The sequence below is a fragment of the Clavelina lepadiformis genome, chromosome 3 (genome assembly GCF_947623445.1).
Source record: "Clavelina lepadiformis chromosome 3, kaClaLepa1.1, whole genome shotgun sequence".
Lineage (NCBI taxonomy): Eukaryota > Metazoa > Chordata > Ascidiacea > Aplousobranchia > Clavelinidae > Clavelina > Clavelina lepadiformis.
Genome location: NC_135242.1, coordinates 2,938,497 through 2,962,552, shown reverse-complemented (window position 1 = coordinate 2,962,552; position 24,056 = coordinate 2,938,497). Strand labels below are relative to the sequence as shown.

Below are 24,056 nucleotides of genomic sequence, written 5' to 3'. Positions count from 1 at the left end.
AGAAAAGATTCAATGTAATCTGTAAAAAATGCGAAATTGCTGCAACAACGAGCAAAAAATGTTGTCATAAATTATAAAGAAACTTCTATCATATGTTTCAAAGTACAACTGAAAGTTATTAGCAAAGCAAAGATGTTTCAACAACGGCATCAAAAAGCACTTCTCTTAAATAGGCATTCAAAGAAGTACGCCAGTGCGACTTCGCATACGAACTAATCCAAAAGGAAAACAACCAGAGATAAGACAAGTGGAAGTTCCATCAGAAGGAGAACTAGAAGATGATCAGCAAGCATCGGACGTTCCAGGATATGACGTACCTGAAGACGAACAACCCGGATCTGATGTTCCAGGATATGACGTAACTGAAGATGAAAGACCTGGGTATGATTTTCCAGGATATGACGTACCTGAAGACGAACAACCCGGATCTGATGTTCCAGGATATGACGTAACTGAAGATGAAAGACCTGGGTATGATTTTCCAGGATATGACGTACCTGAAGACGAACAACCCGGATCTGATGTTCCAGGATATGACGTAACTGAAGACGAAAGACCTGGGTATGATATTCCAGGATATGACGTACCTGAAGACGAACGACCCGGATCTGATGTTCCAGGATATGACGTAACTGAAGACAAAAGACCTGGATATGATATTCCAGGATATGACGTACCTGAAGACGAACGACCCCGATCTGATGTTCCAGGATATGACGTACACGAAGACGAACGACCCGGATCTAATGGCGGCGGCGATAGCCAACCAAATGAAGGAAACGATCGAACAGATGACCACGATAGAAAACCAACTGATGGAAACCGTCGACCAGATGACCGCGATAGAGAACAAACTGATGGAAACCGTCGACCAGATGACCGCGATAGAGAACCAACTGATGGAAACCGTCGACCAGAAGACCGCGATAAAAATCCAACTGATGGAAACCGTCAACCAGATGACCGCGATAGAAAGCCAACTGATGGAAACCGTCCACCAGATGACCGCGATAGAGAGCCAACTGATGGAAACCGTCGACCAGATGACCGCGATAGAGAACCAACTGATGGAAAACGTCAACCAGATGACCGCGATAGAGAGCCAAATGATGGAAACCGTCGACCAGATGACCGCGATAGAGAGCCAACTGATGGAAATCGTCGACCAGATGACCGCGATAGAGAGCCAAATGATGGAAACCGTCGACCAGATGACCGCGATAGAGAGCCAACTGATGGAAACCGTCGACCAGATGACCGCGATAGAAAACAAACTGATGGAAACCGTCAACCAGATGACCGCGATAGAAAACCAACTGACGGCGACCGTCGACCAGATGACCGCGATAGAGAGCCAACTGATGGAAACCGTCGACCAGATGACCGCGATAGAAAACCAACTGATGGAAACCGTCAACCAGATGACCGCGATAGAAAACCAACTGACAGCGACCGTCGACCAGATGACCGCGATAGAGAGCCAACTGATGGAAACCGTCAACCAGATGACCGCGATAGAGAGCCAACTGATGGAAACCGTCGACCAGATGACCGCGATAGAGAGCCAACTGACGTCGACCGTCGACCAGATGACCGCGATAGAGAGCCAACTGATGGAAACCGTCGGCCAGATGACCGCGATAGAGAGCCAACTGATGGAAACCGTCAACCAGATGACCGCGATAAAGAACCAACTGATGGAAACCGTCGGCCAGATGACCGCGATAGAAATCCACCTGACGGAAACCGTCGGCCAGATGACCGCGATAGAGAGCCAACTGATGGAAACCGTCGACCAGATGACCGCGATAGAGAGCCAACTGATGGAAACCGTCGACCAGATGACCGCGATAGAGAACCAACTGATGGAAACCGTCGGCCAGTTGACCGCGATAGAAAACCAACTGATGGAAACGGACGACCAGATGACCTTGATAGAGAACCAACTGATGGAAACCGTCGACCAGATGACCGCGATAAAAAACCAACTGACGGAAACCGTCGGCTGGATGACCGCGACAGAGAACCAACTGATGGAAACCGTCGACCAGATGACCGCGATAGGAAACCAACTGAAGTTGACCGTCGGCCAGATGACCGCGATAGAGAGCCAACTGATGGAAACCGTCGGCCAGATGACCGCGATAGAGAGCCAACTGATGGAAACCGTCAACCAGATGACCGCGATAGAGAACCAACTGATGGAAACCGTCGGCCAGATGACCGCGATAGAAATCCACCTGACGAAAACCGTCGGCCAGATGACCGCGATAGAGAGCCAACTGATGGAAACCGTCGACCAGATGACCGCGATAGAGAGCCAACTGATGGAAACCGTCGACCAGATGACCGCGATAGAGAACCAACTGATGGAAACCGTCGGCCAGATGACCGCGATAGAGAACCAACTGATGGAAACCGTCGACCAGATGACCGTGATAGTCAACCAACTGACGGAAACCGTCGGCCAGATGATCGCGATAGAGAGCCAACTGATGGAAACCGTCGACCAGATGACCGCGATAGACAGCCAACTGATGGAAACCGTCGACCAGATGACCGCGATAGAGAACCAACTGATGGAAACCGTCGGCCAGATGACCGCGATAGAGAGCCAACTGATGGAAACCGTCGACCAGATGACCGCGATAGAGAGCCTACTGATGGAAACCGTCGACCAGATGACCGCGATAGAGAGCCAACTGATGGAAACCGTCGACCAGATGACCGCGATAGAGAACTAACTGATGGAAACCGTCGGCCAGATGACCGCGATAGAGAACCAACTGACGGAAACCGTCGGCCAGATGACCGCGATAGTGAGCCAACTGATGGAAACCGTCGACCAGATGACCGCGATAGAGAGCCAACCGATGGAAACCGTCGACCAGATGACCGCGATAGAGAACCAACTGACGGAAACCGTCGGCCAGATGACAGCGTTAGAGAGCCAACTGACGGAAACCGTCGACCAGATGACCGCGATAGAGAGCCAACTGATGAAAAACGTCGACCAGATGACCGCGATAGAGAGCCAACTGATGGAAACCGTCGGCCAGATGACCGCGATAGAAAGCAAACTGATGGAAACCGTCGACCAGATGACCGCGATAGAGAGCCAACTGATGGAAACCGTCGGCCAGATGACCGCGATAGAGAGCCAACTGATGGAAACCGTCGGCCAGATGACCGCGATAGAAAACCTACTGATGGAAACCGTCGACCAGATGACCGTGATAGAGAACTAACTGATGGAAACCGTCGACCAGATGACCGCGATAGAGAGCCAACTGATGGAAACCGTCGACCAGATGACCGCGATAGAAAACCAACTGACGGAAACCGTCGGCCAGATGACCGCGATAGAGAGCCAACTGATGGAAACCGTCGGCCAGATGACCGCGATAGAGAGCCAACTGATGGAAACCGTCGGCCAGATGACCGCGATAGAGAACCAACTGACGGAAACCGTCGACCAGATGACCGCGATAGAGAGCCAACTGATGGAAACCGTCGACCAGATGACCGCGATAGAGAACCAACTGATGGAAACCGTCGACCAGATGACCGCGATAGAGAGCCAACTGATGGAAACCGTCGACCAGATGACCGCGATAGAGAACCAACTGACGGAAACCGTCGGCCAGATGACCGCGATAGAGAGCCAACTGACGGAAACCGTCGACCAGATGACCGCGATAGAGAACCAACTGATGGAAACCGTCGGCCAGATGACCGCGATAGAGAGCCAACTGATGAAAAACGTCGACCAGATGACCGCGATAGAGAGCCAACTGATGGAAACCGTCGACCAGATGACCGCGATAGAGAGCCAACTGATGGAAACCGTCGGCCAGATGACCGCGATAGAGAGCCAACTGATGAAAAACGTCGACCAGATGACCGCGATAGAGAGCCAACTGATGGAAACCGTCGACCAGATGACCGCGATAGAGAGCCAACTGATGGAAACCGTCGACCAGATGACCGCGATAGAGAACAAACTGATGGAAACCGTCGGCCAGATGACCGCGATAGAGAACCAACTGACGGAAACCGTCGACCAGATGACCGCGATAGAGAGCCAACTGATGGAAACCGTCGGCCAGATGACCGCGATAGAGAACCAACTGACGGAAACCGTCGACCAGATGACCGCGATAGAGAGCCAACTGATGGAAACCGTCGACCAGATGACCGCGATAGAGAACCAACTGACGGAAACCGTCGGCCAGATGACCGCGATAGAGAGCCAACTGATGGAAACCGTCGGCCAGATGACCGCGATAGAGAACCAACTGACGGAAACCGTCGACCAGATGACCGCGATAGAGAACCAACTGACGGAAACCGTCGGCAAGATGACCGCGATAGAGAGCCAACTGATGGAAACCGTCGACCAGATGACCGCGATAGAGAACCAACTGATGGAAACCGTCGGCCAGATGACCGCGATAGAGAGCCAACTGACGGAAACCGTCGACCAGATGACCGCGATAGAGAGCCAACTGATGGAAACCGTCGACCAGATGACCGCGATAGAGAGCCAACTGATGGAAACCGTCGACCAGATGACCGCGATAGAGAACAAACTGATGGAAACCGTCGGCCAGATGACCGCGATAGAGAGCCAACTGATGGAAACCGTCGACCAGATGACCGCGATAGAGAACCAACTGACGGAAACCGTCGGCCAGATGACCGCGATAGAGAGCCAACTGACGGAAACCGTCGACCAGATGACCGCGATAGACAGCCAACTGATGGAAACCGTCGACCAGATGACCGCGATAGAGAACCAACTGATGGAAACCGTCGGCCAGATGACCGCGATAGAGAGCCAACTGATGGAAACCGTCGACCAGATGACCGCGATAGAGAGCCAACTGACGGAAACCGTCGGCCAGATGACCGCGATAGAGAACCAACTGACGGAAACCGTCGGCCAGATGACCGCGATAGAGAACCAACTGACGGAAACCGTCGGCCAGATGACCGCGATAGAGAGCCAACTGACGGAAACCGTCGACCAGATGACCGCGATAGAGAGCCAACTGATGGAAACCGTCGACCAGATGACCGCGATAGAGAACCAACTGACGGAAACCGTCGGCCAGATGACCGCGATAGAGAGCCAACTGATGGAAACCGTCGGCCAGATGACCGCGATAGAGAACCAACTGACGGAAACCGTCGGCCAGATGACCGCGATAGAGAGCCAACTGATGGAAACCGTCGGCCAGATGACCGCGATAGAGAGCCAACTGATGGAAACCGTCGACCAGATGACCGCGATAGAGAACCAACTGATGGAAACCGTCGGCCAGATGACCGCGATAGAGAACCAACTGACGGAAACCGTCGGCCAGATGACCGCGATAGTGAGCCAACTGATGGAAACCGTCGACCAGATGACCGCGATAGAGAGCCAACCGATGGAAACCGTCGACCAGATGACCGCGATAGAGAGCCAACTGATGAAAAACGTCGACCAGATGACCGCGATAGAGAGCCAACTGATGGAAACCGTCGGCCAGATGACCGCGATAAAAAGCAAACTGATGGAAACCGTCGACCAGATGACCGCGATAGAGAGCCAACTGATGGAAACCGTCGGCCAGATGACCGCGATAGAGAGCCAACTGATGGAAACCGTCGGCCAGATGACCGCGATAGAAAACCTACTGATGGAAACCGTCGACCAGATGACCGTGATAGAGAACTAACTGATGGAAACCGTCGACCAGATGACCGCGATAGAGAGCCAACTGATGGAAACCGTCGACCAGATGACCGCGATAGAGAACCAACTGACGGAAACCGTCGGCCAGATGACCGCGATAGAGAGCCAACTGATGGAAACCGTCGGCCAGATGACCGCGATAGAGAGCCAACTGATGGAAACCGTCGACCAGATGACCGCGATAGAGAGTCAACTGATGGAAACCGTCGACCAGATGACCGCGATAGAGAACCAACTGACGGAAACCGTCGGCCAGATGACCGCGATAGAAAACCAACTGATGGAAACCGTCGGCCAGATGACCGCGATAGAGAGCCAACTGATGGAAACCGTCGACCAGATGACCGCGATAGAAAACCAACTGATAGAAACCGACGACGAGATGACCTTGAGAAAGAACCAACTGATGGAAACCGTCGGCCAGATGACCGCGATAGAGAGCCAACTGATGGAAACCGTCGACCAGATGACCGCGATAGAGAACCAACTGATGGAAACCGTCGGCCAGATGACCGCGATAGAAAACCAACTGATGGAAACCGACGACCAGATGACCTTGATAGAGAACCAAATGATGGAAACCATCGACCAGATGACCGCGATAAAAAACCAACTGACGGCGACCGTCGGCCGGATGACCGCGATAGAGAACCAACTGATGGAAACCGTCGACCAGATGACCGCGATAGAGAACCAACTGATGGAAACCGTCGACCAGATGACCGCGATAAAGACCCAACTTATGGAAACCGTCGACCAGATGACCGCAATAGACAACCAACTGATGGAAACCGTCGACCAGATGACCGCGATAGAGAACCAACTGATGGAAACCGTCGGCCAGATGACCGCGATAGAGAACCAACTGACGTCGACCGTCGGCCAGATGACCGCGATAGAGAACCAACTGTTGGAAATCGTCGGCCAGATGACCGCGATAGAGAGCCAACTGATGGAAACCGTCGGCCAGATGACCGCGATAGAGGGCCAACTGATGGAAACCGTCAACCAGATGACCGCGATAAAGAACCAACTGATGGAAACCGTCGGCCAGATGACCGCGATAGAAATCCACCTGACGAAAACCGTCGGCCAGATGACCGCGATAGAGAGCCAACTGATGGAAACCGTCGACCAGATGACCGCGATAGAGAGCCAACTGATGGAAACCGTCGACCAGATGACCGCGATAGAGAACCAACTGATGGAAACCGTCGGACAGTTGACCGCGATAGAAAACCAACTGATGGAAACGGACGACCAGATGACCTTGATAGAGAACCAACTTATAGAAACCGTCGACCAGATGACCGCGATAAAAAACCAACTGACGGCGACCGTCGGCCGGATGACCTTGATAGAGAACCAACTGATGGAAACCGTCGACCAGATGACCGCGATAGAAAACCAACTGAAGTCGACCGTCGGCCAAATGACCGCGATAGAGAGCCAACTGATGGAAACCGTCGGCCAGATGACCGCGATAGAGAGCCAACTGATGGAAACCGTCGACCAGATGACCGCGATAGAAAACCAACTGATAGAAACCGACGACGAGATGACCTTGAGAAAGAACCAACTGATGGAAACCGTCGGCCAGATGACCGCGATAGAGAGCCAACTGATGGAAACCGTCGACCAGATGACCGCGATAGAGAACCAACTGATGGAAACCGTCGGCCAGATGACCGCGATAGAAAACCAACTGATGGAAACCGACGACCAGATGACCTTGATAGAGAACCAAATGATGGAAACCATCGACCAGATGACCGCGATAAAAAACCAACTGACGGCGACCGTCGGCCGGATGACCGCGATAGAGAACCAACTGATGGAAACCGTCGACCAGATGACCGCGATAGAGAACCATCTGATGGAAACCGTCGACCAGATGACCGCGATAAAGACCCAACTTATGGAAACCGTCGACCAGATGACCGCAATAGACAACCAACTGATGGAAACCGTCGACCAGATGACCGCGATAGAGAACCAACTGATGGAAACCGTCGGCCAGATGACCGCGATAGAGAACCAACTGACGTCGACCGTCGGCCAGATGACCGCGATAGAGAACCAACTGTTGGAAATCGTCGGCCAGATGACCGCGATAGAGAGCCAACTGATGGAAACCGTCGGCCAGATGACCGCGATAGAGAGCCAACTGATGGAAACCGTCAACCAGATGACCGCGATAAAGAACCAACTGATGGAAACCGTCGGCCAGATGACCGCGATAGAAATCCACCTGACGAAAACCGTCGGCCAGATGACCGCGATAGAGAGCCAACTGATGGAAACCGTCGACCAGATGACCGCGATAGAGAGCCAACTGATGGAAACCGTCGACCAGATGACCGCGATAGAGAACCAACTGATGGAAACCGTCGGACAGTTGACCGCGATAGAAAACCAACTGATGGAAACGGACGACCAGATGACCTTGATAGAGAACCAACTGATAGAAACCGTCGACCAGATGACCGCGATAAAAAACCAACTGACGGCGACCGTCGGCCGGATGACCTTGATAGAGAACCAACTGATGGAAACCGTCGACCAGATGACCGCGATAGAAAACCAACTGAAGTCGACCGTCGGCCAAATGACCGCGATAGAGAGCCAACTGATGGAAACCGTCGGCCAGATGACCGCGATAGAGAGCCAACTGATGGAAACCGTCAACCAGATGACCGCGTAAAAAAAGAACCAACTGATGGAAACCGTCGGCCAGATGACCGCGATAGAAATCCACCTGACGGAAACCGTCAGCCAGATGACCGCGATAGAGAGCCAACTGATGGAAACCGTCGACCAGATGACCGCGATAGTAAGCCAACTGATGGAAACCGTCGACCAGATGACCGCGATAGAGAACCAACTGATGGAAACCGTCGGCCAGATGACCGCGATAGAGAGCCAACTGATGGAAACCGTCGACCAGATGACCGTGATAGAGAACCAACTGATGGAAACCGTCGGCCAGATGATCGCGATAGAGAACCAACTGATGGAAACCGTCGACCAGATGACCGCGATAGAGAGCCAACGGATGGAAACCGTCGACCAGATGACCGCGATAGAGAACCAACTGATGGAAACCGTCGGCCAGATGACCGCGATAGAGAGCCAACTGATGGAAACCGTCGACCAGATGACCGCGATAGAGAGCCAACTGATGGAAACCGTCGACCAGATGACCGCGATAGAGAGCCAACTGATGGAAACCGTCGACCAGATGACCGCGATAGAGAGCCAACTGACGGAAACCGTCGGCCAGATGACCGCGATAGAGAACCAACTGACGGAAACCGTCGACCAGATGACCGCGATAGAGAGCCAACTGATGGAAACCGTCGACCAGATGACCGCGATAGAGAGCCAACTGATGGAAACCGTCGACCAGATGACCGCGATAGAGAACCAACTGACGGAAACCGACGGCCAGATGACCGCGATAGAGAGCCAACTGATGGAAACCGTCGGCCAGATGACCGCGATAGAGAACCAACTGACGGAAACCGTCGGCCAGATGACCGCGATAGAGAGCCAACTGATGGAAACCGTCGGCCAGATGACCGCGATAGAGAACCAACTGACGGAAACCGTCGACCAGATGACCGCGATAGAGAGCCAACTGATGGAAACCGTCGGCCAGATGACCGCGATAGAGAACCAACTGACGGAAACCGACGACCAGATGACCGCGATAGAGAGCCAACTGATGGAAACCGTCGACCAGATGACCGCGATAGAGAACCAACTGACGGAAACCGTCGGCCAGATGACCGCGATAGAGAGCCAACTGATGGAAACCGTCGGCCAGATGACCGCGATAGAGAACCAACTGACGGAAACCGTCGGCCAGATGACCGCGATAGAGAGCCAACTGATGGAAACCGTCGGCCAGATGACCGCGATAGAGAACCAACTGACGGAAACCGTCGACCAGATGACCGCGATAGACAGCCAACTGATGGAAACCGTCGACCAGATGACCGCGATAGAGAACCAACTGACGGAAACCGTCGGCCAGATGACCGCGATAGAGAACCAACTGATGGAAACCGTCGACCAGATGACCGCGATAGAGAACCAACTGATGGAAACCGTCGGCCAGATGACCGCGATAGAGAGCCAACTGATGAAAAACGTCGACCAGATGACCGCGATAGAGAGCCAACTGATGGAAACCGTCGACCAGATGACCGCGATAGAGAACTAACTGATGGAAACCGTCGGCCAGATGACCGCGATAGAGAGCCAACTGATGAAAAACGTCGACCAGATGACCGCGATAGAGAGCCAACTGATGGAAACCGTCGGCCAGATGACCGCGATAGAGAACCAACTGACGGAAACCGTCGACCAGATGACCGCGATAGACAGCCAACTGATGGAAACCGTCGACCAGATGACCGCGATAGAGAGCCAACTGATGGAAACCGTCGACCAGATGACCGCGATAGAGAGCCAACTGATGGAAACCGTCGACCAGATGACCGCGATAGAGAACCAACTGACGGAAACCGTCGGCCAGATGACCGCGATAGAGAACCAACTGATGGAAACCGTCGACCAGATGACCGCGATAGAGAACCAACTGATGGAAACCGTCGGCCAGATGACCGCGATAGAGAGCCAACTGATGAAAAACGTCGACCAGATGACCGCGATAGAGAGCCAACTGATGGAAACCGTCGACCAGATGACCGCGATAGAGAACTAACTGATGGAAACCGTCGGCCAGATGACCGCGATAGAGAGCCAACTGATGAAAAACGTCGACCAGATGACCGCGATAGAGAGCCAACTGATGGAAACCGTCTACCAGATGACCGCGATAGAGAGCCAACTGATGGAAACCGTCGACCAGATGACCGCGATAGAGAACAAACTGATGGAAACCGTCGGCCAGATGACCGCGATAGAGAACCAACTGATGGAAACCGTCGACCAGATGACCGCGATAGAGAACCAACTGACGGAAACCGTCGGCCAGATGACCGCGATAGAGAACCAACTGATGGAAACCGTCGGCCAGATGACCGCGATAGAAAACCTACTGATGGAAACCGTCGACCAGATGACCGTGATAGAAAACCAACTGATGGAAACCGTCGGCCAGATGACCGCGATAAAGAACCAACTAATGGAAACCGTCGACCAGATGACCGCGATAGAGAACCAACTGATGGAAACCGTCTGCCAGATGACCGCGATAGAGAGCCAACTGATGGAAACCGTCGACCAGATGACCGCGATAAAGAACCAACTGATGGAAACCGTCAACCAGATGACCGCGATAGAGAACCAACTGATGGAAACCGTCGGCCAGATGACCGCGATAGAGAGCCAACTGATGGAAACCGTCGGCCAGATGACCTTGATAAAGAACCAACTGATGGAAACCGTCGACCAGATGACCGCGATAGAGAACCAACTGATGGAAACCGTCGGCCAGATGACCGCGATAGAGAGCCAACTGATGGTAACCGTCGGCCAGATGACCGCGATAAAGAACTAACTGATGGAAACCGTCGACCAGATGACCGCGATAGAGAACCAACTGATGGAAACCGTCGGCCAGATGACCGCGATAGAGAGCCAACTGATGGAAAACGTCGGCCAGATGACCGCGATAAAGAACCAACTGATGGAAACCGTCGACCAGATGACCGCGATAGAGAGCCAACTGATGGAAACCGTCGGCCAGATGACCGCGATAGAGAGCCAACGGATGGAAACCGTCGGCCAGATGACCGCGATAAAGAACCAACTGATGGAAACCGTCGGCCAGATTACCGCGATAGAGAACCAACTGATGGAAACCGACGACTAGATGACCGCGATAGAGAACCAACTGATGGAAACCGTCGGCCAGATGACCACGATAGAGAACTAACTAACGGCGACCGTCGACCTAATGACCGCGATAGAAAACCAACTGATGGAAACCGTCGGCCAGATGACCCGGATAGAGAACCAACTGATGGAAACCGTCGACCAGATGACCGCGATAGAGAACTAAGTGATGGAAACCGTCAACCAGATGACCGCGATAGAGAACCAACTGATGGAAACCGACGACCAGATGACCGCGATAGAGAACCAACTGATGGAAACCGTCGGCAACTCGGTTCAAATGTACCTAGTGATGTCCTGCCCGCCTCAGATGTACCTAATGACGACCTACCCGGATCAGATGTACCTAGTAACGATCTACCCGGCTCAGATGTACCTAGTGAGGACCTACCCGGCTCAGATGTAACTAGTGACGACCTACCCGGCTCAGATGTACCTAGTGACGACCTACCCGGCTCAGATGTACCTAGTGACGACCTACCCGGCTCAGATGTACCTAGTCACGACCTATCCGGCTCAGATGTACCTAGTGACGACATACCCGGCTCAGATGTACCTAGTGACGACCTACCCGGCTCAGATGTACCTAGTGAGGACCTACCCGGATCAGATGTACCTAGTGACGACCTACCCGGCTCAGATGTACCTAGTGACGACCTACCCGGCTCAGATATACCTAGTGACGACCTACCCGGCTCAGATGTACCTAGTGACGACCTACCTGGCTCAGATGTACCTAGTGACGACCTACCCGGCTCAGATGTGCCTAGTGACGACCTACCCGGCTCAGATGTACCTAGTGACGACCTACCCGGCTCAGATGTACCTAGTAACGACCTACCCGGCTCAGATGTACCTAGTGAGAACCTACCCGGCTCAGATGTACCTAGTGACGACCTACCCGGCTCAGATGTACCTAGTAACGACCTACCCGGCTCAGATGTACCTAGTGACGACCTACCCGGCTCAGATGTACCTAGTGACGACCTACCTGGCTCAGATGTACCTAGTGACGACCTACCCGACTCAGATGTACCTAATGGCGTCTCAGCAGGTTCTGATGTTCCTAGAAACGAAGAACCTGGGTCTGGATTTTCTAGTTAGTTTATTCACTTGTGTTCAAACATTTATTTTTGTCACGGCTTGTTTTATAAGATTTTAAATTTCTGTGACATCACGTATGTTTGTTTAGATGAATCCGCAATGGATGTTGGAGACACAGGAACAGATGAAGAAAATTTTCCTTTAAATAATCGTAAGTTTAGTTGATTTATTTGCATTAATTAATGTTTTTGCTGAACGTAATATGCGTTGACGTATGTAATTATTATGCTAGTTTTTTTAATACATCTTGTTGCATTTTTAAATGCCATATCCCGACTTCTACACACGCTATTCAGGCGTTCAGGCAACATGTTTGTAGATGATTAAATATGCATTCGATTGTCTCTTAATTTAAGTTCTTACTGTAACTACATAGCTGTTTGTAACTGTAGTTCTTTTAGATATGAAGTGCGTGCGTTTGTCTGTGCTATACATTTGAAATACATACTTAAGTCCAGTGAAAATATTTAGTAACTTATATTCCTTGGATAAATAGAAAAACTACGCCAAATAGTTGTTATTCCATAAAGGGAAATGTCCGTTTAACTTCCTGTTGTTGAAATCGCGTTACCGGGTCAATTTCAAGCCACAAAGAATCAATTTGACCAACCCTTAACCCGTCATTATGATAGGATGTATTGGAAAACTTACTCTCACTACATACCTTGTTGTTTTAGGTATTTGCCAGATCCAAGTTATTTGTACTTATGGGTAAAAGCACCTGTCAATGTTGAAAGTTGTTATATAATATAATTTAGTTTGATACTTTTTGTTTGCTTTTTATGCGAAAACTTTATCAAAGGTAGGTTTATCTGCTACTGAAACTTTTTTCTAAACGCCTGTTAGCCCAATGTCGAATAATGGCGAATGCTTTTGTGCGTGGGGACGCGCAAGATTCTGGGAAAGATTTTGTTTACGGAGCTGTGAGGTCAAAACATTGACAGTTTCCAACCTTTTTTTTACTTCAAAGTTGGCTTAAATTCCTTATTGTCGGTGTAATTTATGAAGAGAAATTTGAACGGTTTGAACATCTTACAACTTGGAGGGTGATAAATTTGGGTTTGGTATCCTATGTCTCTTCGAGTTTTCGTATAATAAAAATTTGAATAAGAATGTCTGGACAAAAACGTAAGTGAAGAGGTCATACACTTGCGAGCCATTAACTGACCCGACGCTGGTGTTTCGTCGCGTCGTCGGCGTCGCGAGGACGCAGTAAAAATAACGTCTGTTGAAATACAGAACTCATAAGAAAGGAAGATTTGACTTGAATTATTGCTGAAGGTTTGAGCTTATGAATCTGTCATCTCATTGGTTCGTTTCTTTCTCTCACTTGGGTTTATATATAAATACGTAACGGATACTGCAACCCGTAATTTACCGAGGCAGAATTCGCGAATACAACTTAAATGGTATGTTAAAACAGATGACTGGGAAGGGTAAGCGAACACACGTTTTAAGGTCCATTTGAAAGCTTGGGCGCATTTGTTTTCAGCATCTTGTGAGGAGATAAAACGCTGGTGTGAGAAAGGCTAAATTTTACTTGTGTAAAACGGATGACTAGAGCATTCAAATGCTTTTAGGTCTTAGTCATTAAAATGAAATCTAGAATCAGCCATTGATTAAGTAGTGATTACTGTGTTGGTATAAGCGCTGGTACAGTATTGCGCTTACCAATTGGCATATAGTTTGGTAAAAAATGACATATAATCATTTTGGTCTAAGTCAGCCGTCCTGTGTTATAGACTTTGCTTTTACTGCGCAAAACGTCATTTTTGACTCATAAGTTGTGACATATGCTGGTGTTTCTTTGGTGAGGGGAACGGGTCGCGGAAGCGTGGTACAAAGCGGATAAGTGGCCAGAAATTTGGCATTTAGAGCGGTACAATACCTACTTGACGGCCTGCCTCTGTTTCCGCACCTTTAATTTGTTTGAAAGGGGTCAACAGTTAATTCAGCATAGGTGAAGCATATTGCCTTCAACCGTGCAACAAGTGTCGAGACTTCTGTAAAGTGTTTATTGCAGGTTTGGTTTTGGTTCTTGAGTTTTTATCAGCAAAAGCAGCTTCGTTCTATTCGGTTTTGGTAAGCAGATATCATCTCTTCCTGCAATTCTAATTTCAACATTGATAAATAACGGGACCTTGCACTTGTTGCCAGATGTTGTAGGAACGACAGTTGTTGTTCACACCTTGTTAAAATTCAGATTAGTTTAACTTGCGTTGCTGTTAAGACCTTTTTATTTTCTGTAGACCCAATAGCTACAATAGGAAGATAAGGATAGTACTGAAATCAAGTAAGTTGTCCGCCCGTTTTTAATTGCAAAGTGTTTGTCGTCTTTGTATTTCTTACTGGATTACAAACTATTAAACGAAATCTGCCTCCAGCCCGACAGTTATGTTGCGTTCAATCCTGGTGTGGATTTCATGTTTTACGATCGCCGTAGTCAGTGTCAATAGCCAGGATGATGATGACGTAACGGAATTTGTTATCGGCAAAGACATGCTGGACATAGATTCGGCCGAAATGGCAGCGATGGAAGATGACCCTATGACCATCGATTTAGAAACAATGATGATGACAGAACCAATTGGTGAGCATTCAAGCGTATCTTCACGTGATTTACAAAATGGTGTGAAATGTTCTCTTTATGAATTTTTGAAAAGGCATTTCCGTTTTACTTGTCCAGGGTTAAAATCGGCCAAAAACGAAAGGTGTTCGAGTGTCCCTCTCATCTTCTTTTTCAGCATTTTCGGCGACTGTTCCGTTTAAAGCCAAACTTTGACACACAATTTAGTTGTGCCGATGCTGAAACATGAAAAAGGTTTCGGGGAAAACAAATTACGGAACCGAAGCTACATCACCGTTCTCAGCTCCATTGCTTATCAATTGAAAATACGAAAATGTTTTGGTCAATTATAGCTAATGTTATTTTAAGTGTCCATTTCCTTGTCTTCAATCGAACCAACCGAACCTGGCCGCACGTCATGCCGACTGTTTTGTGTTGACGAATTTTTCTTTGCGGTTTGAAACGCAAAGTGTTGGAGACGAAAGGTGGAGTGTTTGACTTTTATACCTTTCTGTCGTCATCACCAGACATGTAATGGAAAGAAATCTCAATTTTAAAACGTGATTAGTGAGAAACCTGTCACCTCGAAAATTTTGCCTTACCTTTTTATGGGCGTTCTTCGATCTTGGAGTTGTTTTACTTGCGGGTAACTGTATTTTATCGTCAAATCTGGTTGACCTGGTCCACACCAGATTTGTTCAAATAAGAGATTGGTGTATACGTGAGATCTGGTTATTTCATTTTTATATCTTATATCTAAGTTATTGATAAATCCTTCGGTGTTTTCAACAGCTTCAGAAAAGCGAATGATGCCAAATCTGAGACGGTTGAAAGGTATTGGACGCAACCAAACACTTATATCTTGATTATTTTTGCATGTTACAGCACTTTGTTTCACGCATTTTTTCGAACTCGCATATTTTTATCAGTTCATGGAACTCGATCATGCGCTGTGTGCAAAAATATCGGACCAGAAATCGTTTTACGTGGCAAAAACGATCGGTATAATCTGATGAAATGAAGTTAAACATCCGTATTAAGTTTATACGCAATAAATTCTTTTGAATCATATTCAGTCGTTAAAATTTTTAGCTGCAAAGGTTGCTTTGATGTTTGGCTTAGAACGTCGTTTGATCTATGGAAGAAGTTTTCGTTTGACATTTTTATGTTTTGCTCGTAACATTTCGTTTTGTTGATCGCATATTCACAATTACGCATTTTCATTTTCACGTGGCTACATTATTTTATCCATATTTTTCTATTTGTTTGCTTTATTGCAGAAAGCAGGTTTTGCTTCACAGACGGAAAGCACCAATGTTAATCTTAAACATGGAAGCTTTGTGGTCGCAAATTACGCTTTCAAAGCAATTCGTTTTAATAACGTCCGTTACGGTACATTAAACATGTACGCGGCGAGAATACTAATAGCAAGAGATCACGAAGGTATTGTGTTTCGTGTCAGTGTTCCTCTTTTCCTGCTGTAAACACGCAGGTGTTAGGGAGCGTGTCGGACGCTTACAGCCATCTTAATTCTAATAATAGCGAATTGTAGCAAAATATTCACTAAATGAGCTATAAGCGGCTTATGTCCAAGCCGGCTTCGCACTGATTGAGCCCCACACGTCGGAAAACAGTAAGCAATTTAGCGGGATTTATTGCGTTTGGTTTCCGCCGAAGTGCGATTTTGTTTGTCGCGTTCACAAAGAGCATTCCCAACAAACAAAAAATCCCGAAGTTTGTTTAAGTGATTGTAATATTTGCTTTGCCGCGCGATAAACTTCTTGTAGAGTCGATTGAATTACAAAGCGAGCTTGAAACAAGACAACCAATCCGTTATTTGAAACCATTCGACCTGTTTGTAGAAAGTGAAATAAAAATATTTTTCTTCCATTATCCAAATATCATTTGATCAATGTTCCGCGGACACAGACTTTATCATCAGCATCGCACGTATTATTTCACTTCCGCACGGAATCCGTATATATGTGCTTGGCATGATAATCTGGATATGACAACGGTATGGCACACCTACCAGAAACTCTGTTCCTCTGTCGTTACATTCATTATAAGCCCATTTGTTTTGCCGATAGATATGAGCCTATCTATAGTTAATATATCCACCGCGACCCGATATCTTTAAATGTTCTTCTTGTAATAAAAATATTATTCTTAAATGTACAGAACCATCCTGTCTTTCTGGAAAAATGGAACTCGTTTTCTTATTGGAAGGATCGGATGACGTCACGGAGGAAGATATGATCGAGCTTCGCTATTGGTTGATGCCCCTGATCGAGGCTTACGACTTGGTTTCTTTCAGGTAAATAAAGTCTAATTTCAAACTTGTAAGTGTCGTGCTGAGGTCGATACCGTGCAGAATTGTCATTTACCTATAATAGACGATGGAGTTTGTCGTATTAACTTCCACCTAAACGTCTTTGCATGTTCAATAGCGATGATAACGCCGCCAGACAGCCAGAGAAGACCAGAGTAGGGTTGATTAAATTTTCCGATCACGCCGAAGTTGATGTCGGGCTTGGGAAGGAAGCGTCGATGATGAACGTCATGACATCAATTGGAAAAATGGAGAAAATGGGTAGGTGTACTCTGCGCTATTAAAGTGCTTGTATGCTTTGGTTGATGCGAATTAAACGTGGCGTTTGCTGATTGGAGCAGGTCTAACAAACCCGGTCTTGCCATTCGCCGGCGACCGCTAAAAACTTTAAGAGGCTGCGAAATTAATTTTAAGCAATCCCGGCTTTTTCAGACTCTACAGCTAATTTTCTGCGGCAGTTGCAGAAGGATAAATGTTAGAGACCATCGGAGAAACTTAAAAAGTCGTTTCTGTCCCGAAAGCACTTTTAAAAAGCACCCGTGCTCGCCACGCCGGGAAGTAACAGGCGATGACTTCGTTGTTCTATTTTCAGGCGGCGTTCCAAACATAGGCGCTGCGCTCAACTTCGTTCGGTTGAACGTCCTTAACGAAAGCAGGAATGGAGCCTTGCAGGTCGTTGTCCTGGTAACAAGGGGCATTTCCGGTGATGACTTCACTGTCCCCGCCGAACGTCTCAAACAAACAGGTAAAGCTTCCGCGATTCTTTCACATGATTGAGTGCTTGTAAACCGGACGATGAACTAATTTGGCGTTCCAATGTAATCTACGCAGCTGTGGCTTTTGACTGCAGTTAATCTCATGTAACCGATATGTCCACAAACAGAAAGTCCATAAACCCTAAACAGGTCCACAATGGTTCATACAATGATCAATCAATATCATCGGTCACTTTTTCTTCTTGAGTAGCGATGTACTCACGTGCTTATTTGTTATGGTAGGTTAGTACGTTTTATTTGCCAAATAATTTTTCATCTTTGCCTCCCGACTGTCTGCAGACGCTGACAACCGACGGTTATTTTTCTTAATTCTCTTTAAAAGCCGCCCGTTTGACAAACACGTCCACTGCGACAGAGTGCTTTAGATGTTCCGTCTAAATCCACCCATTACCGCAAAACTTTTTAAAATAACAACTTGAAAAAGTGGTCACATTTTTCATGTTTTATTTATTTCTAATACTTGCCGTCTCTGTGCTAGCCATGAATTGATAAATGCTACAGCTGAGTTTTGTAATAACACTTAACATTTGTCAAACAGCTTTTTCTCTTTCTGAGTGAATAACAAGCAATTTTCTTATTTTGATCGCCTTCATGTTGATCATTTCATTTTTCTATACATTAGCAGCTAGAGCAGGGGTGTCCAACCTTTTTCGCTGGAGGGCCACATGCGATTTATGAATGATTTCGCGGGCCACTTGAGTGTTTACTGTTAATTTCTAATTAAAACGCTCATACCGAAATCCTAATCTTAGAAATACGTATTATCCTCTTTTACAAATATAAGAACAATAAACATAACAAGTTATTGTAAATTCAACAAAATTTTTACTACACGTCGACATTTTAATGTAAAATTTGGCAATGTTTTTCTCTAACAAGTTTGGCAATATTCGGTGAGATGGACGATGTAGCAATGCGAAGCGAGTTTTCCATATGGCTGTCAGAAATTAGTAAAAAAACAATTAATGCCAATTTCTCGGAATGTAAGTTCGCCATAAATTACGTAGGCGATTCAGTTGATAATATAAGTCATTTCGACAAATACCGCGCGGGCCACTCAGAACCTTCCCGCGGGCCACGGGTTGGACACCCCTGAGCTAGAGCAACCGAAATTACGCTTTGCCAGCTTCTCACACAACTTGGCTTACTCATTTCAACTATTTTCTGTGATATTGCTACGCATTTAGATATATACGTTTTCCATGCTAAGTTATTGCTAAAGGATTCGCGTTATTAACGAAATTCGGCTTCGTTTTAAAGGTGTGCGTTTCTTCGCGGTTGGAATTGGAGACAATGTCACGCGGGAAGATTTGTCATTGGTCACTTCTCAACCAATGAAAAAGTTTGCATATCACGTGAAAAACTACTCAGAATTGAGCAGCATTCGCAAGAAATTGAAGTGGAAGATTTGTCAGGAAACGGAACACAAGAAAATGATGGGTAAGCCAGCTCACCCAACATGCTTCTACTTTGATCAATCGTTCCAAAGTTTGCTTTTTTAATCAAAAAACTGCGTGGCATCCGGCAATTCTTCTATACATATGACGCAATTTTGCTTAACATCTTAATCAACTTCAATACCCTCATGCGCAAAACAATATTGGTGTAATTGAGCGATGAAAGATAGAAATTCTGAGCTTAACTTGTCGTATTTACAAGCGCCCTGGGCGAAGTTTTCATTTATATATTGGTGCAAGTGATCAACTTCAACACTGTAGGCTTACTGGCATAAGTCGTTACGGTATCGCGTTGAATTTGAATTTTATTTTATTATATTTATATTTTTTATTTTATTTTTCCCAATACAGGGTTAGCGAAAGATAATCTAAAAAATGCATTTTATTTTAATTATTCTAAACCATAACTTCGTTCTTTAGTTTATCTAAGTTGGCTTCTTGAAGATATCTTCGTAAATTGAGTTCTCTTCAGTCTTAAACAGTAAAGAATTTCGTTTCTTCTTCAAAATTTTTTTCCTCTTAATTGGGCAAAACTCGAACCTTGTCATAGCAGTGCTCTTTTCGTCAAAAGTTATATATACGCTGGCGATCGTTTGAATAAATAAATTTGGTCACTTAATCGCGTTGAAACTTCAGATTATTCAAAATGGACGCGCACAAACCAAAAGTGATGCACATCACCCGATCCGGTGCGGCACAAATCGTCAAATTTTTTCTACCTGCTACGTCAAAATGTGTGGTACAGAGACTAAGACGTTAAAACGTATAATGTTGACAAACTTGGATCGAGTAATGCTGACAATGACGAAAACGTGAACGGCCACGTGTTTTTAAAACAGTTTTACTTAGAAATTGCAGAATATATCATCGTTTTTTTAGACAAGATGCCACCTCGTCCAGTGTCAAGGTGCGCTTGCAAGGAAGGCAAAGCCGGTAAACCCGGAACACCTGGCGTCAAGGTAAGTTTCCTTTTAATCTCTTGAAAGTTTTATCATTTTTCAACCGAAATTCAATGCGGGGTAGAGTATATCACGTCACAGGCGAATAATCGGCAATATACAAGGGGGAGGTATTAAGTACGTTTGTGCTTTTTATTTCCATCTGGCGTTTTAGTTCAACTTTTGCATCGAATGATTTTTCAGGGTCCACGTGGGCACAAGGGCGATAGAGGGGAGAGAGGCAAAGAGGTAAGCATCAAATTGTTCATTGACGTTTAATTCGGACAGAGAATTAAAAATCGGTGCAAACGGTGCAAGCTGGAAGAAGATAATTGTCTTCTGCGCAATGCTTCGTTTCGACAGTTTAATTTTAACCTTGGCATTTTTTCCCATCAACGACCATTTCATCTATTTAATACATTTTACAGGGTAAAGAAGGGAAGAGAGGTAAACCCGGAGAAAAGGGGATGCAGGGTGTGGCCGGGCCTTCCGGCCCCATTGGTCCACCTGGACCTGCTGGACCCCCAGGAGTCGCTGATTCGGGCACCCCGATCGGTAAGAATCTCATGACGCATGATATAGTGTCCGGCATCATAGAAGACGAGAAAATGAAAACCCTGATACGAGAAGTACTGGAGGTAATTGCTTTTAGATCTAACAATAAACCTTAATCCAAACAAAGATTACACAAACACAAATAGCCAATATGTCTTAAACCAATATAACTATTGTGCTGTAATGTAGCATTTTTCTGTTAGGAGTTGAAGTCAAAGGGTGATTTGATCGGTCTTCCTGGGCTGCCAGGTACTCCTGGGTTAGATGGGCTTGACGGCATACCGGGTGTGGACGGGGTCACTGGATTGCAGGTACATTTGATGAAAGATACACCGAGTATTTTCTACTTGTCAGAGTTGTAACCACTTGGTTTTGTCAAAAGTAACAAATTATCTTTCGTAGGGAGAGCCAGGGCCACCCGGACCTCCAGGACCTCCGGGTAAGAGTGCAAAGGCGAAACCTGACTCCAGAAGCAAAGTTGGACCCCGGGTGTGTAAAATTACGAACCTATATAGCCTATACCTATGTCAACCCCGCTTGATATTACATGATCAGCTTCCTTGGGAAACGCCGTTGATGTAATATCTAATTTAACCCTGCCCTCCTGTTTCTAGGGGCCTTCGGGTCTTCCTGGTCCGCCCGGTCCACCGGGACCTGCTGGGGACGGTGGAAGCGCTTCTTCTGAAGAAGAGATGATTGCAATTGCCACTAGAGTGTGCCAGGCGTTAATAGAAGGTAAAACAGTCACAGACACTTTCGCTTATTACAAGATGAAGAATCAAGAAATTATAGTTTGTTTTATCACGCTATAATTTAATGATGGCAGAAACGCGTCTAGTTCACACAGTTATTTATTTCTGAATATGTCTACTGTTCTTTTTAGCAGGACAAGGCGGTCGAAGCGACCGGCGATTAAGAGGCCAGCCCGGCCCCCCTGGCCCACGCGGACCGGCAGGATCTCCAGGTGGGTGCATAAGCATTTCTTATTTCTTTGACTCGATTTGAAAGCGTTTGCAATAAAAATCTAAAAAACAAAAATGAATTCAAAGGTCCCCAAGGTTTTGAAGGTGAACACGGTCCGAGGGGCTTCCCCGGGATAGAGGGACCCAAGGGATCGAGAGGAGTCGTGGGTAAGTTCTTCTGACTGCAACTGCGCCAGTGCCATTGCGTTCTTCGTCATGTTTTAGTACAAAGCATAAGCTGTTATATAAGGTGGAAACATTATTTTAATTTTAAATGTCCTTAGGTCCAATGGGCGACAAAGGTGCTAGGGGACCACCTGGTATAGGAATGCAAGGCATGACAGGACCCTCTGGTCGACCAGGTAAGTTACGTTCCATGTGTCATTACGTCAGCTAGACTTATAGCAGGCACTTTGCGGTGAAGCGTTTTTGAACCATTAACTTTTTTACCAAAATCAAGTTATTCTTGCAGGAGCACCTGGTAGGACTATAACTGGACCGCAAGGAAACCCAGGACCGAAGGGTGACCGTGGTCAGCGCGGACAACGAGGAGCTCGAGGCAAGCCCGGTGCAACTGGAAAATGTAGTCGCGAAGATTGTCAGCAATCTCGAAGAAGACGAGACTCTGCTGATTCCGACTCGCAGTCTCGCACTTGGCCGTGGCAATGAACTTTTCCTGGTTTCAGTCGGAAAGTCGAAATTTTAAGCAAGCATCGTTTCGAGATGCATTTGCAGACGAAACGCCGGCAATCATAAGTCAACAAACCAATGTCAAAAACGTTTTTGTACATTTTTTTGCAACAAGGCTGGCCTTTTTGCTCCACATCAAACTTGTTGGTACATTTCGTTTAAGCTCAGTTCCTGCCGAAACTTTGTTGCAAGACTTTCTGGCTTTGCTTGTATATTGCTTATAACATTTTCTAAACTTCTTGGTATGTTCCAACTTCCAATCAGCATGTTTTTCTATACCTAAGCTTGCTTCAGTGTTTTATGTTGCTACAAAATATAATAGCTTTATGGACCGCATGTGTTGTCTTCATTCGAATAATAAGCCAAGGTGCTAGGTAGCTGTTTGTAAATCGTCAGCCTTCATAGTTTGCTTTGCTGTATATTGCCGAACATAATTGTAATGATGATCACAACAACAACCCAATTAGGCCAAATTTCGAAGGGGTGACCATCTTCCAGAAGATAAAAATGATGGTGTTTTATTCGTGACGTCATTCAACGGGGCATTCTCTAAATAACGAGTTTTCTCGGGACCAAATAAACGAAGCAATGGTTGATAGCTCATCATAGTACAAGTCGCGTGATATTCATTACTTTTGCATATGGCACTTATTTCAGCTGCCATGTTGCAGATTTTTCACTGCCATGGGTGTTAAAATTGACGGAAGCCAGGACATGGCATCAAATAAAACAAATTTCCTGCAGCGCTATTTTCCATCGCTTCGCTTGATAACTCCGTACGAAGAAGAACTTGAAGTAAGTTTTATAAAAGAACTGCTTAGGTTAGGCCAGGTTTTTTCAAAATTTTGGTTCTGCAACCCCATTTTAGAAAAGAAATTTTCATGCGAGCCCTTGAGGGTTAACCTACACGTTAAAGATATTAAAACAATAAAGGTCTAATTACAAATCTCAAGCGGTGTTTTGTGTCTGGCAAAATCATACAAATGCACACAATCTACCGAAGTACTGTAACTGTTGCCTACAGTAATATAAGAGCCGCATAATGGAAACAGTAAAGCGAATAAA

General features: G+C 46.8%; 1 protein-coding gene and 1 long non-coding RNA gene across 2 annotated transcripts in view; both read left to right on the top strand.

The window, feature by feature from the left end:
* Nucleotides 1–23,327, top strand: part of LOC143448705 (uncharacterized) — a 43,851-nt gene extending 20,524 nt beyond the window's left edge. Inside the window, exons 43-59 of the mRNA XM_076948551.1 lie at nucleotides 174–12,710; nucleotides 12,804–12,866; nucleotides 16,074–16,115; nucleotides 17,463–17,598; nucleotides 17,732–17,874; nucleotides 18,206–18,358; nucleotides 19,650–19,829; nucleotides 20,726–20,805; nucleotides 20,989–21,033; nucleotides 21,213–21,422; nucleotides 21,543–21,650; nucleotides 21,742–21,828; nucleotides 21,954–22,074; nucleotides 22,223–22,303; nucleotides 22,389–22,469; nucleotides 22,586–22,663; nucleotides 22,774–23,327. Coding sequence (XP_076804666.1) covers nucleotides 174–12,710; nucleotides 12,804–12,866; nucleotides 16,074–16,115; nucleotides 17,463–17,598; nucleotides 17,732–17,874; nucleotides 18,206–18,358; nucleotides 19,650–19,829; nucleotides 20,726–20,805; nucleotides 20,989–21,033; nucleotides 21,213–21,422; nucleotides 21,543–21,650; nucleotides 21,742–21,828; nucleotides 21,954–22,074; nucleotides 22,223–22,303; nucleotides 22,389–22,469; nucleotides 22,586–22,663; nucleotides 22,774–22,970 — 14,342 coding nt within the window. The 3' untranslated portion in view covers nucleotides 22,971–23,327. The remainder of the gene's footprint in view (nucleotides 1–173; nucleotides 12,711–12,803; nucleotides 12,867–16,073; nucleotides 16,116–17,462; nucleotides 17,599–17,731; nucleotides 17,875–18,205; nucleotides 18,359–19,649; nucleotides 19,830–20,725; nucleotides 20,806–20,988; nucleotides 21,034–21,212; nucleotides 21,423–21,542; nucleotides 21,651–21,741; nucleotides 21,829–21,953; nucleotides 22,075–22,222; nucleotides 22,304–22,388; nucleotides 22,470–22,585; nucleotides 22,664–22,773) is intronic.
* LOC143450748 (uncharacterized) lies at nucleotides 12,893–16,061 on the top strand. The gene is made up of 2 exons (XR_013114771.1): nucleotides 12,893–15,305; nucleotides 15,460–16,061. It is a non-coding gene; the product is annotated as an uncharacterized LOC143450748 (long non-coding RNA).
* Nucleotides 23,328–24,056: the final 729 nt, after the last annotated feature.